This window comes from Schistocerca americana, chromosome 6 (genome assembly GCF_021461395.2).
Source record: "Schistocerca americana isolate TAMUIC-IGC-003095 chromosome 6, iqSchAmer2.1, whole genome shotgun sequence".
NCBI lineage: Eukaryota > Metazoa > Arthropoda > Insecta > Orthoptera > Acrididae > Schistocerca > Schistocerca americana.
Window position 1 is genome coordinate 319,598,335 of NC_060124.1, and position 15,951 is coordinate 319,614,285.

A 15,951-nucleotide genomic window follows, 5' to 3' on the forward strand; every position below is an offset into this window, starting at 1 on the left:
AAAACCCTCAGCTTCACACAATTGCTTTCATAGGTCTCCATATTCCTCCTAACTTACCTACGCCCCTCCCACCACTTTTCACCATTTCCAAAAGTACATAAAACTGGATGAATATTCTATTGTAGCTGGCTTCTAAGCTACTAACAAATCCAGCACCTCCAACCCATCACTCAGAGCTTCACAGCCTACACAAAAGACACCAACCACTTTCTGGAATGTTTCAAATCTGCTCCCTCATACACACAGCCTCTCAACCCTAGAACATTACATATGTAAATGCCTACTGAAAACACTCCATATACACTACTGGCCATTAAAATTGGTACACCAAGAAGAAATGCAGAGGATAAATGGGTATTCACTGGACAAATATATTATACTAGAACTGACATGTGATTACATTTTCACACAATTTGGGTGCATAGATCCTGAGAAATAAGTACCCAGAATAACCACCTCTGGCCATAATAACAGCCATGATATGCCTGGGCATTGAGTTAAACAGAGCTTGGATGGCATGTACAAGTACAGCTGCCCATGCAACTACAACACGATACCACAGTTCATCAAGAGTAGTGACTGGCGTATTGTGACGAGCCAGTTGCTCGGCCACCATTGTTTTCAATTGGTGAGAGATCTGGAGAATGTGCTGTCCGGGACAGCAGTTGAACGTTTTCCGTATCCAGAAAGGCCCGTACAGGACCTGCAACATGCGGCCGTGCATTATCCTGCTGAAATGTAGGGTTTCGCAGGGACTGAATGAAAGGTAGAGCCACAAGTTGTAACACATCTGAAATGTAACATCCACTGTTCAAAGTGCCATCAGTGGGAACAAGAGGTGACCGAGACATGTAACCAATGGCACCCCATACCATACCATAATCCAGCATGGCAGTGACGAATACATGCTTCCAATGTTCGTTCACCATGATGTCGCCAAATCATATCGCATGTGCTCCTGTCTGTGATGCAACATAAAGGGTAACCACAGCCATGGTCTCCAAACTGATAGTCCATGATGCTGCAAATGTCGTCAAACTGTTCATGGAGATGGTTGTTGTCTTGCAAACGTCCCCATCTGTTGACTCAGGGATTGAGACATAGCTGCACGATCTGTTACAGCCATGCAGGTAAGATGCCTGTCATCTCGACTGCTAGTGATGCAAGGCCGTTGGGATCCAGCATGGCGTTTTGTATTACCCTCCTGAACCCACCGATTCCATATTCTGCTAACAGTCATTGAATCTCGACCAATGCGAGGAGCAATGTCGCAATACAATAAACTGCAATCGCGATATGCTACAATCCAATGTTTATCAAAGTCGGAAATGTGATGGTACACATTTCTCCATCTTACATGGGGCATCACAAGAATATTTCACCAGACAACACTGGTAAACTGCTGTTTGTGTATGAGAAATTGGTTGGAAACTTTCCTCATGTCAGCACGTTGTAGATGTCACCACCAGTGCCAACCTTTTGTGAATTCTCTGAAAAGCTAATCATTTGCATATCAAAGCATCTTCTTCCTGTCAGTTAAATTTTGCATCTATAGCATGGTTTCTTCGTGGTGTAACAATTTTAATGGCCAGTAGTGTAGCTTCATTTATTGCTACCCTAAACAATGTGGTGCTTTAGAAGAATGCTGAAGATTAGATGGGTAGAGCACATAACTAAATGAGGAGGTACTGAATAGAATAGGGGAAAAGAGGAGCTTGTGGCACAACTTGACTAGAAGAAGGGATCGGTTGGTAGGACATGTTCTGAGATATCGAGGGATCACCGATTTAGTGTTGGAGGGCAGCGTGGAGGGTAAAAATCGTAGAGGGAGACCAAGAGATGAATACACTAAGCAGATTCAGAAGGATGTAGGCTGCAGTAGGTACTGGGAGATGAAGAAGCTTGCACAGGATAGAGTAGCATGGAGAGCTGCATCAAACCAGTCTCAGGACTAAAGACCACAACAACAACAAACAACCAATTCCATCCCTATGCATAACTACTTCACTTTGAGGACCACACACACAGATAGAATATTGTGGGAACCAGGATGGCCCCATTGAATGCTAACATTTCCATGGACTGCATGGATGAGGTAATCATCAATGCTCAGAAACTGGACTCCTTGGTTTGGTATAGATTTACTGTTAGTGTCATTGGGCCCTGACACAATGCAAACAACAACTCCTTCATTCTATGCAATAGCTTAACTCCTTTTTCCAGCTCAAATTTCCAAATCCAAAACCATGTTCCAAGACACTGATCTCTATTTCACTGAAGCTCACAGCAAAACCTGCCTGCACCATGCCAGATTCCACTCACTCTATAACAAACATTCCCTTCCACACAGCTACTCATCCATGGAAAATGTATCTGCTCCACCATCAAATCCCTCAACACTTACACAAAATAACCTCTCTCTCTCTCTCTACTACCCCATAAATCTTATCCACAATACAAACCTTCCTGGCACTATCCTCCTCTTGTCCTCTGACTAATACAACTCCTACTTCCAAGAACTGCAGAAGCACCCCTTCTTGCCATCCAGGCCACAAATGTGTCAATACTTGGTCCATCAAGGCTAGAACTTTAAAAATAAATCATCCCTACCCACTGTCACCTTCTGTTACCTCATACCCTCCATAACATCCCTGTCAGACAATAAGATGGTTCTAGACCTTAGCCCCACCCCCAGTTTTATACACCTGCAATTGTTCCTTCTCTGAAGCACATCCCAAGCATCCATGACTACACACTAACGTTAAAGGAAGAGCAACATGTGAAATAATACATATTTTTTGCTAACGCTTGTGTGATCATTGCATGGCCTTTTGTTTGAGGATGACCATCACCCAACTGGTTGAATAAATGAACAGACATAGAAGAACTGACTATCTTGAGGCATACCCAGTATCCAAATGCTGATCATGCTCCGCAGCATGGTTCAAGGGCCCTGTGAGCACACTACAGCTCACAGGCTATTTGGACATTAGTTCCCTGAAGTACAGGAATGGGAACTTCCACTCCAACATATCCTCACATTTTGCCACCCTACTGGTTTAAACTACCACTAATATACAACTGTCTTAGTCCTTTTTTAAAATCATTACTATATTTTTTTTAATTTAATCGTTTACTTATTTACTTACTCAGATGCTTTCATTATTAATTGATAATTATTATTTTCATTGCAGTCTCCTCTCTCATCATTTTATCATTTTGTCATTTCCTTTTCAGTTTTTAATTGCACTGTTTCATTTAGTTAATCATTTCTGTTTCCCCATGCATCTTTCAGTTCTCAGTCTGTCACAGTGCTGACCAATATACTATCCTTCACCACTCATTCTTTATTATGCCTATCCTTCATATTTGTTTCCTCTCAGCCTCACAACAGATGGTGTCCCCCATCCTGGGATCTGAGTGATCTGTTGCTCATTTCTAATTTTGCCTCTGTTCTCCTTGAGGAAGGAACTAATAGTTCTTAAAGCTAGGATAATTGTTAATTTTTAAATGTGTCTTTTGGCAATACTGGAATTTATCATCCTGAACATAATTAGTGTGCAGCCATTCTGACTCTTTACAATTTTATATTCAGAATTCCATCATAATTAATCACACAATTTGCAATAGAGAAAAATACTACATACCTTAAGTGTTGTTGAAGAAGCATACTTTCGAACATCAGGAGGCAATATGAAAGCATGTTTAGCTGGTAGCGGTATGTGGGGTAATAACTGATCCCATGGTCTTGGTGTACCCAATACAGCCACATAGCGTCCAGCTAAGGTCCAAATGCGAACAGTATTATCAGCACTCGAGCTTTAAAAACACAAAGATGACAAACTCACATTTGTTTGAATCCAGTACAATACTTTTTAGAAATATTTAATTAGTTGACACTTTCAGTTTATAAGTATCATCATTTGAGAGGCAAAACTAATGGAGACAGCACGGTAATGTAAATTCCTGGCTACAGCCACTGGCTCAGGAACTGTTTGACGGTGTGTGACTGAGTGAATATATACAAAGAGAGTATAGTAGAAACGTTGCAACAAACTTTGAGGGGTTGTAGAGGGTATTTTGAAAAACAAAGCAAGGATAGGAAACCTTACCCAGAAACATCCCCAATGATTCACCAGCTCCTGTGCACCAGGCCTCCTCTTTGGCAGCAAATGTGACTTTGTATGTTGACAGTCCTAGATGGAATGTCTCACATTGTTTGTTATTCAGTGACTGATACTGACTGATGGAGCTAGCTGCTGCATAGGAAGGCCTTGTCTCCTATGAATTTGATGCTCTATTGCCTTGGTGGATGGCAGTTTTGGACATAGGTTTCCATCTGCAGTTTATTTTCCTGCTGAGACCCTCTAAAATCTCCAGTAATTTTCAATATCCAGGAGAAAATTAAACTGCAGATGGAAACCTGTGTCTGAAACCATCATTCATCAAGGCAATAGGGCATAGGACACAAGGTATGTCTACATACCAGTTAGCTCTGTCATCTCCAATGGTGATCATGGCAGTCCCAATCACTGAATAAGAAATACTACTGCAAGATATTCTGCCTACAGTCCGACTGCATACAAAGTCATGTTTTCTGCTGAAGGGGCAGCCTAATGGTAGGTGCCAGCACCTAAAATTTCATTGCTCTATACCATCATTGGGTAACTTTTCTGGTCATGTGTTCCTATCCTCAATTTGTTCCTCAAGACACCCTCTGCACCCTCTGACATTTAACAAAACATCTCTGAGACACCAATGGAGTGGGTGTCACGAAGAACAAACTGAAAGGAGTTGCCAGTGCCTCTATCCTTGATGGTCCTTGTGTATTTGTAGGCTGTAACAATTTTGTGTGTGTGTGTGTGTGTGTGTGTGTGTGTGTGTGTGTGTGTGTGTGTGTGTGTGTGTGTGTAAGAGAGAGAGAGAGAAAGAGAGAGAGGATGTGAAGGTGGATAAGTACTGAAACATCAGATAGCAGCCATCAGCTTTCACATGATGTCATCAAGATAGCAGACAGAATCTTAACACCTTCATCCAATGTAGTGATCATAAGAACACAGATCAATACAATCAAGTAGACAGAAACAACTGCATAGCAAAAAATTTAGTTGAGATTATTCCAAGAAGAATATGAAAGTAGCAGGAGTCTTGAAAGAATTAGATATTGGATGGAAAGAAATAAAATACACAACATAACACCCAAACAAAAAATTATGCAAATTACCATTATGCCAACACTAAATAAATCTCCTGAAAATCTAACAAATTTGGTAGTATCATTTTCATTTAACTTATGTAAGTAAACTGATCTTTATGATACCAGTTAATGAAGAACCTGCAAAACATAGTACTAAAAACTAAAACTCATTTAATTTATGTAGCTAGAACAAAGCCCACAATACCAGGGAACCAAAATTCACTCTAGAAACTGGTATGAAAAAAATCACTTAACCAGAAGTAAGTGTGAATCTATGAGGGTTTTTGCAGCATGGCAGTGCAAAAAAATCTTCACATGTTTCTTGCTGCATAAGACTGCAGTGTGAGAAACATTGCCCATATGATAGTTTGTAGGGGGAGGGGCAGCTAGACCTGGATGTGTGGAGTACCTTTAATTCTTTAGAAGCTGAGTGGCAATTTGTACATAGCCATAAAAAAGTTCCATTTCCGACACTGATAAGAACCCCCATAATACATCTACATCTACATCTACATCTATACTTCGCGAGCCACCTTACGGTGTGTGGTGGAGGGTACTTATTGTACCACTATCTGATCCCCCCTTCCCTGTTCCATTCACGAATTGTGCGTGGGAAGAACGACTGCTTGTAAGTCTCCGTATTTGCTCTAATTTCTCGGATCTTTTCGTTGTGATCATTACGCGAGATATATGTGGGCGGTAGTAATATGTTGCCCATCTCTTCCCGGAATGTGCTCTCTCGTAATTTCGATAATAAACCTCTCCGTATTGCATAACGCCTTTCTTGAAGTGTCCGTCACTGGAGCTTGTTCAGCATCTCCGTAACGCTCTCGCGCTGACTAAATGTCCCCATGACGAATCGCCCTGCTTTTCGCTGGATCATGTCTATCTCTTCTATTAATCCAACCTGGTAAGGGTCCCATACTGATGAGCAATACTCAAGAATCGGACGAACAAGCGTTTTGTAAGCTACTTCTTTCGTCGATGAGTCACATTTTCTTAGAATTCTTCCTATGAATCTCAACCTGGCGCCTGCTTTTCCCACTATTTGTTTTATGTGATCATTCCACTTCAGATCGCTCCGGATAGTAACTCCTAAGTATTTTACGGTCGTTACCGCTTCCAATGATTTACCACCTATGGCATAATCGTACTGGAATGGATTTCTGCCCCTATGTATGCGCATTATATTACATTTATCTACGTTTAGGGAAAGCTGCCAGCTGTCGCACCATGCATTAATCCTCTGCAGGTCCTCCTGGAGTACGTACGAGTCTTCTGATGTTGCTACTTTCTTGTAGACAACCGTGTCATCTGCAAATAGCCTCACGGAGCTACCGATGTTGTCAACTAAGTCATTTATGTATATTGTAAACAATAAAGGTCCTATCACGCTTCCCTGCGGTACTCCCGAAATTACCTCTACATCTGCAGATTTTGAACCGTTAAGAATGACATGTTGTGTTCTTTCTTCTAGAAAATCCTGAATCCAATCACAAACCTGGTCCGATATTCCGTAAGCTCGTATTTTTTTCACTAAACGTAAGTGCGGAACCGTATCAAATGCCTTCCTGAAGTCCAGGAATACGGCATCAATCTGCTCGCCAGTGTCTACGGCACTGTGAATTTCTTGGGCAAATAGGGCGAGCTGAGTTTCACATGATCTCTGTTTGCGGAATCCATGTTGGTTATGATGAAGGAGATTTGTATTATCTAAGAACGTCATAATACGAGAACACAAAACATGTTCCATTATTCTACAACAGATTGATGTAAGCGAAATAGGCCTATAATTATTCGCATCTGATTTATGACCCTTCTTGAAAATGGGAACGACCTGCGCTTTCTTCCAGTCGCTAGGTACTTTACGTTCTTCCAGCGATCTACGATAAATTGCTGATAGAAAGGGGGCAAGTTCTTTAGCATAATCACTGTAGAATCTTAAGGGTATCTCGTCTGGTCTGGATGCTTTTCCGCTACTAAGTGATAGCAGTTGTTTTTCAATTCCGATATCGTTTATTTCAATATTTTCCATTTTGGCGTCCGTGCGACGGCTGAAGTCAGGGACCGTGTTACGATTTTCCGCAGTGAAACAGTTTCGGGACACTGAATTCGGTATTTCTGCCTTTCTTCGGTCGTCCTCTGTTTCGGTGCCATCGTGGTCAACGAGTGACTGAATAGGGGATTTAGATCCGCTTACCGATTTTACGTATGACCAAAACTTTTTAGGGTTCTTGTTTAGATTGTTTGCCAATGTTTTATGTTCGAATTCGTTGAATGCTTCTCTCATTGCTCTCTTTACGCTCTTTTTCGCTTTGTTCAGCTTTTCCTTATCAGCTATGATTCGACTACTCTTAAACCTGTGATGAAGCTTTCTTTGTTTCCGTAGTACCTTTCGTACATGATTGTTATACCACGGTGGATCTTTCCCCTCGCTTTGGACCTTAGTCGGTACGAACTTATCTAAGGCGTACTGGACGATGTTCCTGAATTTTTTCCATTTTTGTTCCACATCCTCTTCCTCAGAAATGAACGTTTGATGGTGGTCACTCAGATATTCTGTGATTTGTGCCCTATCACTCTTGTTAAGCAAATATATTTTCCTTCCTTTCTTGGCATTTCTTATTACACTTGTAGTCATTGATGCAACCACTGACTTATGATCACTGATACCCTCTTCTACGTTCACGGAGTCGAAAAGTTCCGGTCTATTTGTTGCTATGAGGTCTAAAACGACATTTAAATCATTTTCTTGGAATGAAAACACCTGATAATATTAGAGACAGTGTCTGGGAAGTAAGGATGAATGATAAAGTGCTGTAGAACATACAAAATTTATTGAAAATTTAATTTCTTTTACAAACACATTAAGTAATTTCTCTCATACATGTATGAAAATTATCTCCTCCATATGACCACCCAAGGCAATGTGGCAATGAGCTATGCATTCACTGATGTTCTTGATGATATGTTCACACACATCTGGTAGAATGCCATTAATAAATATAAACTCTGTCCACAAGCCCTAGCTGACCCAGCAGTACCAACTGGCCACCGTGTCATCCTCAACCTACAGGTGTCACTGGATATGCATGTGGAGGGGCATGTGGTCAGCACACTGCTCTCTCAGCCATATGGCAGTTTCCAAGTCGAGAGCCACTACTTCTCAGTCAAGTAGCTCCTCAGTTTGCCTCACAAGGGCTGAGTGCACCCCACTTGCCAATAGTGCTCAGCAGGCCATCCAAATGCTAGCCCAGCCCAACAGTGCTTAATGTCAGTGATCGGACGGGAACTGGTGTTACCACTACGGCAAGGCTGTTGGCTGGAATTCCATTAACAACAAATTTAATTTTATCCCTCAATAGGTGTATTGTTTGTGGTTTGTTCATGTAAATTTTTGATTTCACAAATCCCCTCCATATGACCACCCAAGCCCATGTGGCAATGAGATATGCATTCATTAAAGTTCTCAATGATATGTTCACAAACATCTGGCGGAATGCCATTAATAACCAATTTAATTTTATTCCTCAATTGGTGTGTTCTTTGTGGTTTGTTCACGTAAACTTTTGATTTCATAAATCCCCACAAAAAAGGGCACAAGGTGTAAGATCACATGATCTGGCATGACATTCCTGATTGCCATGCAAAGATATAATTTTTTGAGGAAACTTCATTGACCAGAGCAATCATTTCATGGGATATGTGACATATCACACCATCTTGTTGAAACCAGAAATCATCATTTTCGTCAATAAGAGGGAAAGACCAATCAGAAATCATGTTTTGGTAATGGTCACCATTCCCAGTGGTGCCAGCACCCTTGTCATTTTCAAAAAAGTACATGCAAATCACTCTTTCTGCCCAGAAACCACACCACACACTTGTGGGTTGTGGATGCATCTTATCTTTCACTGTAACTCACAGATTTTCACTACCCCAAATTCTGCAGTTCTGCTTGTTGATGTACCCACTGAAGTGGAAGTGTGTCGCATCTGAGAAAATTAATCTTTTTGTGAAGTTCTCATTCTCCACTTGTTGAGCCAAAATCCATTGAGCAAATCAATGTCTCTTTCCACAATCTTATGTAAGTTGAATCTTGTAAGCATGCATTTTCAGATTTTTTGAAAGGGTTTCATGCAGTGAACTTTGTGATAAATTCAGTTGTTAAGCTCATTGGTAAACTGATTTTCTGGGGCTTATGATCACATTGTCACATGTGACTGCAATGTTTTCTTGTGTTCAAACAGAACATGTTCATCCTGGTTTCTTAATGTTTGAAGCAGAACCCATGGTCTCAAACTTCTGGATCAACTTCCGAACTGATGATTCAGTTAGAGCAGTATTACGTCAGAGTGTCACACACAGTTCACGAATGGTTGCCATGGGACTTCTGCTGTTTTTGTAATAACTTTTTATCACTTGGTTACATTGTTCAGTGGTCATCTGTTCCATAATGAAAATGAACATCAGAAAACAATCTCACCACACAAAAGCTATCAGGCAACTATCAGGCAACTAATGAGAAGCATTGCAGATAACAAACATGAAAAAACTATGGCTGCCAGCCATCATATGACAAAATGGAGCAAAATTCATATTCGTCCTTACTCTTCTTGGACACCCGGTATTTTTTTGTTTTGTGGTACCAAAGGAGGGAGGGGTGAGGGGGGGGGATGCCATCATTGAGTATGAGTGCAACATTTTGGAAAAGCTGTTCTCTCCTTCCATCATCTGGCAAAGTGCCAGTGTGTCAGAGTCCATCTCTTTGTATAGGTATCAGCATTGGGCATTAAAATCTCACAACAGTCACTCCACAACAGCCTAACAACAGCCCAGCTGCATCTTTACATAGCTGACAACTCATGTCTGCCTTCCACTGTGATGCAGAGTTCTGTCTCTCCTATCTTGTTGCTTTAAAGGCTGGTTGGAAAGTGGTGCTGAGCACAAAATACATATCACAATTAAAAATATTCATCAACACTGATATCTTGAATGCTTCCTTAACATTGCTGTCCTGTAAATCATTAACTGAGCAGACAACAGTCCCGTAAATCATTAACTGAGCAGACAACAGAAATCTTTGTTGAATCAAATGTGCTTTTCTGTTTAGCAGTTCTTGGTCAGTGCATATTTATTTTCTTGCTTCAGTCTCATGTTGTATACATGTTCCATGCAACATAGGAAACCACAACTCTGCACATGTTTGATATAAGCTCTTCCACATCCACACATGATATTTGCCATTTCCAGGCATACAAAGTCTGAGGTTATCTTTCATACTGACCAGAGGTTCCCTTATTTCTACAAGTGGGTAAAATATGGACTTGATTCCTTTTTTAGATAGGATGTCATGTACCTAGTGCTCACAGGGAGACATCAAACCTAACAGACACATACGTCCTCCTGGAATAGCACATAGTGCTTGTAGACTTGATTTGTTTGCTAATGTTTGCTGGATACTACGGTCGCCTATAAATTTTCTTGTACAGCTGGTCTTTCTATTCAGTCTTTCTATTCAGTCTCCACCTAGCTTGGATCCTCTTACCCAAAGATTTTGTGAATTAGCCAGAGAAAGAGCTCACTTCTCTCTTCAGAAAACGTAAAGCACTGGTAACCAGAGTTCCATCATTTCAATGATATATTACAATATATTTTACAAAGAGCACCAGGTTCCTCCTCCTTTCTGGTCTGTATACAATAGAACATGTCAGGTACATTAATTTTACATAAAATTCATTGCTAATGCAGGGTCTTTGGTAATTCCTTGGCAGTCCACCACAGCACCTTCCATCAGTGACTGCACAGAATAACATGTCCACCACAGCAAGTGATGATTTCCATTCAACACACATGCCCAAGAGAGGTGTAACTCCTAAATATATTCTTGGCTCTGTGTAAACAGAAAGCTAGTGACAGTGTTTTGCTCCACCCTAGTCAAAATAACTTAAAATAATAGCTCTTCTAGAGGTTGAAAATATTATTATCACAGTAATAAAAGAGATTTACAACTGAAGCAGTATTTTCAACCCCTGGTATAATGCTGAGTTGCGGATGTTCTTCCAACAGGATTGTTAATAGTTTTTCTCTCTATACTCATGTCAATATTTGCATTTCTCAAAGAGCCTGAGAGTGCACTATCGCATTTACCCCACCCAGCTAACCACGTGGTCTAATGCAATTCTTCCCGAGCAGGAAGGCATGCCAGTCCCCAGCACAAATCTGCACGGTGGATTAGTGTCGAGGTCCGGACTGCCGACCAGCCTATGGATGGTTTTTAAGGCATTTTTCCATCTACCTCAGTGAATGTTGGCTGGTCCCCCTTAATCCACTTCAGTTGCACTATGTCAGCGATTGCTGCACAAACACTGTCTCCCTGTACACGTACACCATAATTACTCTTCCATGCAAACATTTGGGGTTGCACTTGTCTGGTACGAGACATTCCCCAGGGAATCCACTGGGGGCTGAACTGCACAATAACCCTGAGTTCGGTGTGGGGCGGCAGGGAGGTGGGTGGACTGCTGTTGCCTGTTGTGGAGTTCTGAGCAACTGAGAGCTATGGTGGGGCAAAGCCTCTCCATCATTTCTAGGTCCCCAGTTTAATACAAATACATACCATGGTATTTACTAACAAAATGTCATGTAACACTACAAGGTCTTGCACATTTCTTGTAGAAGCTGCACCAAGAATTTCAGGAATGCAATGTACTACTCTGTCTCATAGTTTTCTCCTTCTTTACTCCTGTCATTTCATCTGTGTGTCTGCAAGTTCCATCTTGGTTTCCTCATTTCTCTAGCTGTTGAAACAAAAGTCTAGTTTAAGTGTTCTGTCTCCATCAATAAGTTGCTGCCACCACATACATTTTTTACTCTGAGCACTGGAATTATCAAAGCAGACTATGATTGAGTAATATAATTTTGATCTCATACTTTTAAGACCTCATATACAAAGTTACACAAAATAGCTATTTTTTTTATAAATGCTCTATTTCATTAAAATGTAATATTCAGTGGACAGTTTTCAAAATACAGGTGATAATAGTACATGTGATGCTTACAATAGTATTTTCCTTGAAAGAATATTCTGTACAAATCAAGCAAAGGTGAAAATTCAGTGAGCAGATAGTTGCTTATTTCTAAATTGGCACAGCTTATGTCAAGGCACTTATTGTCCTCTTCTTAGCAAACATTTTACTTCTTCCAAACATTTAAGTCTCACATGTTATTCATGTGCTCAGTAAAATTCCAATCACAAATAGTGACCATTATCAAAATTTAGTAATATAGTTTTGAAGCCCAGAGTTTTTGGTTCCAAACACGCCAACTTTCACCAGAATTTGTGAAAAGGATAGATTGGTACTCATGAGATGGACGAGAAACTGAGATGCAGACAGCCACAATGAAAACACTGCTACACATTTAAGTTTTTGGCCAAAATAGGAAACACACACGTATACACACAAGCACACAAAACACAGAGACATGATGATTGTCCCTATTCACTGTGGCCAGACTGAGGGCTGCAACAGTAACGGATCAAACCAGTGATTTGGTGTGATTTTCAGGAGGTATGGGCAGAGAGGGGGAATGATAAAAGGGTAGAGGTATGGGAAGGTGTGTTCCAGGTTGTGGCAGCACACAGAGACATGAGGGGGATAGGGCAGGGCTGTTAGGTGCAGTCGGGAGATGTGGCTAAGGGGCAGCGAGGGGGGGAAGCCAAATGGAGAAAAGTCAAGAAGGGAAAAAGACTATAGGGTGAGTTGGTGTAATACACTGAAGCACCAAAGAAACTAGTATAGGCATGCATATTCAAATACAGAGATATTTAAACAGGCAGAATATAGCTCTGTTGTTAGCAATGCCTATATAAGACAAAAAGTGTCTGGCACAGTTGTTAGATTGGTTACTGTTGCTACATTTGCAGGTTATCAAGATTTAAGAGAGTTTGAACGTGGTGTTGTAGTTGGTGCATGAGCGATGGGACATAGCATCTCTGAGGCAGCGATGAAGCTGGGATTTTTCTGTATGACCATTTCACAAGTGTAGTGTGAATATCAGAAAATTGGTAAAATATAAAATCTCTGGCATTGCTGCAGCTGGAAAAAGATCCTGCAAGATTGTGCCCAACAATGACAAGAGAATTGTTCAACGTGACAGAAGTGCAACCCTTCCATAAATTGCTATCAATTTCAATGCTGGGCCAACAAGTGTCAGCATGCAAACCATTCAATGAAACACCATCAATATGAGCTTGTGAAGGCCCACTCATGTATCCTTGATGACTGCATGACAAAAAGCTTTACGCCTTACCTGGGCCTGTCAACACTGACATTGGACTGTTGATGACTGGAAACATGTTGACTGGTCAGATGAGTCTCGTTTCAAATTGTATTAAGCAGATGACCTCATGAATCCATGGACCCTACATGACAGCAGGGATTCATGAAGCTGGTGGAGGCTATGTAATGGTGTGATATGGGATCCACAATATGTCTAGATGTGATTCAGACAGGTGACACGTATGTAAGCATCCTGTCTAATCTCCTGCATCCATTCATGTCCATTTTGCATTCCAAAGCAGTTGGGCAATTCCAGCAAGACACTGCAGCAACCTACACATCTAGAATTGCTACAGAGTGGCTCCAGGAACACTCTTCAGAGTTTAAATGCTTATGCTGGCCACCAAACTCCCCAGACTTGAACATTACTGAGCACATATGGGATTCCTTGCAACATGTTGTTTGGAAGAGATCTCCACCCCCTCATACCCTTGTGGATTTATGGACAACCCTGCAGGATTCTTAGTTTCAGTTCCCTCTAGCAGTACTTCAGACATTAGTTGAGTCCATGCCATGTCATGTTGTGGCACTTCTGCAGGCTCCCAGCGATCCTACATAATATTAGGCAGGTGTACCAGTTTCTTTGGCTGTTCAGTGTATAAGGCTGTGTAATGCTGGAGGTGGGAGCAGGTAAGGGGATAGGTAAGTGAAAGACAGGGACTAGTGAAGATTGAAGCCAGGGGAGTTACAGGAATGTAGAATATGTTTTAGAGGGAGTTCCCATCAGCACAATTCAGAAGAGCCAGTGTTGATAGGAAGGGCCCAGATGGCACAGTCTGTCTAGCAGTTAAAACATCACCCTTAATGTGTGAGAGGAAAGCATTTTAACTACCAATGATGCCAACTGTGAATAAAATATACAGTCTTTTGTTCTATCTATATCTGGACAATGGTAATAGTGAATTCTCAGTCATATCATAAGATCAACGTAACAGTTTGGGCCTCCACCATTCACAAGTATGAAGACAAGTTAAAACTAGAAAATTTCAAGCACAGATAATAAAATCTGGGCTGATATTACCTCTTCAGAGAATGTTGACATGAGGAAGGAATTTCAGATCGGAATGGGAAGATAGTCCCATTTCATAGTGAAGCACATTTTGTTGGGAAGCATGCTCAGAAACTGGGTGGTCCAGCTGTCCCTTGGCCACAATTTGGCACTGGCTGGATCAAATGGCTCTGAGCACTATGGGACTTAACATCTGAGGTTATCAGTCCCATAGAACTTAGAACTACTTGAACCTAACTAACCTAAGGACATCACACATATCTATGCCCCAGGCAGGATTCGAACCTGCGACCGTAGTGGTTGCGTGGTTCCAGACTTAAGTTGGCACTGGCCATTCATGTGGATGGACAGCTTTTCAGTAGTAAAGGAGTAGAAATGGAATTGAGCACATGATGAGAATCAAAACCCTGGCACAGAATGTGATACAATTACTCCATTTCTGGGTGGTACTGAATCCTAAACCACCTGAGGAATGCTCCTTTGTGGCTGTAGTTGGTGGTGTTAGATGACTGGAGAGACAAAGCATGGAAGATGTGTTTCTGTAATTTTGGTCTGTGAAGGCCTCAGTGAGACACTTACTACATTTGGAAAGGGACTGCTCTTCACACACAGATGTGATGACCATGGGTTGCTAGGCTGTATGGAAGGGACTCCTTGGTGTGAAATGGGTGGCAGTTGTCAAAGTGGAGGTATTGCTGGTGATTGTTAGATTTGATGTTGATGGAGGTATAGATGTAGCCATGCTTTAGATGGAGGTTAACGCTGAGAAATGTGGCTTTTTGGGTTGAGGAGGACCAAGTGAAGCAAATAGTTGAGGAGGTCTTGAGGTTTTGGAGGAATATGGATAGGATATCCTCACCCTCAGTCCAGATCACAAACATGTCATCAGTGAATCTGATACAGCTGAAGGGTTTGGGGTTCCATGTGGTTAGGAAGGATTCCTCTAAATTGCCCATGGATAAGTTGGCATAGGATTGCTGTACAGTGGATTCTTTTTAGGTGATGCCTTTTGGAGGAAAGGTTGATGACTTTGTTCCTGCTCTGTTTCGATTCTGGATGATAGTTGGTAGTGAGAGGGAGTTTCTGAGGGTGTGGCAAGGTTTCTTAGCTATGAGACGATGTGGGGGAGGTTTGGAGGCTCTCGTAGAGGTGATGAATAGTGGTAGTCCAAGGTGGGAGTAGGAGGCAAACAATTTGGAGATATTTTGTAGTGGAGTTGTGCTTGTTGCTCTATGTTCAGGAGGGCAAGAATTTCAGTGGGAGTAGCTTGATGGTCAGGCCCTTGGGGGGATTTCCATTAGCTAGGCAACAACACAAGAACAGTATGTATGTGGGACTGGGTTCTGGCTACAAAATGGAGAACATTTCTGAATTGGTGGAGATGGAAGGAGCAAGGATCCATA

The 15,951-nt window shown here is 41.5% G+C and overlaps 1 protein-coding gene across 1 annotated transcript in view; it reads right to left on the reverse strand.

Annotated features, from left to right (window-relative positions):
* Nucleotides 1–15,951, reverse strand: part of LOC124620111 (WD repeat-containing protein on Y chromosome) — a 480,275-nt gene that overhangs the window by 57,719 nt on the left and 406,605 nt on the right. Inside the window, exon 16 of the mRNA XM_047146781.1 lies at nt 3,648–3,819. Within this exon, the coding sequence (XP_047002737.1) occupies nt 3,648–3,819 (172 nt within the window). The remainder of the gene's footprint in view (nt 1–3,647; nt 3,820–15,951) is intronic.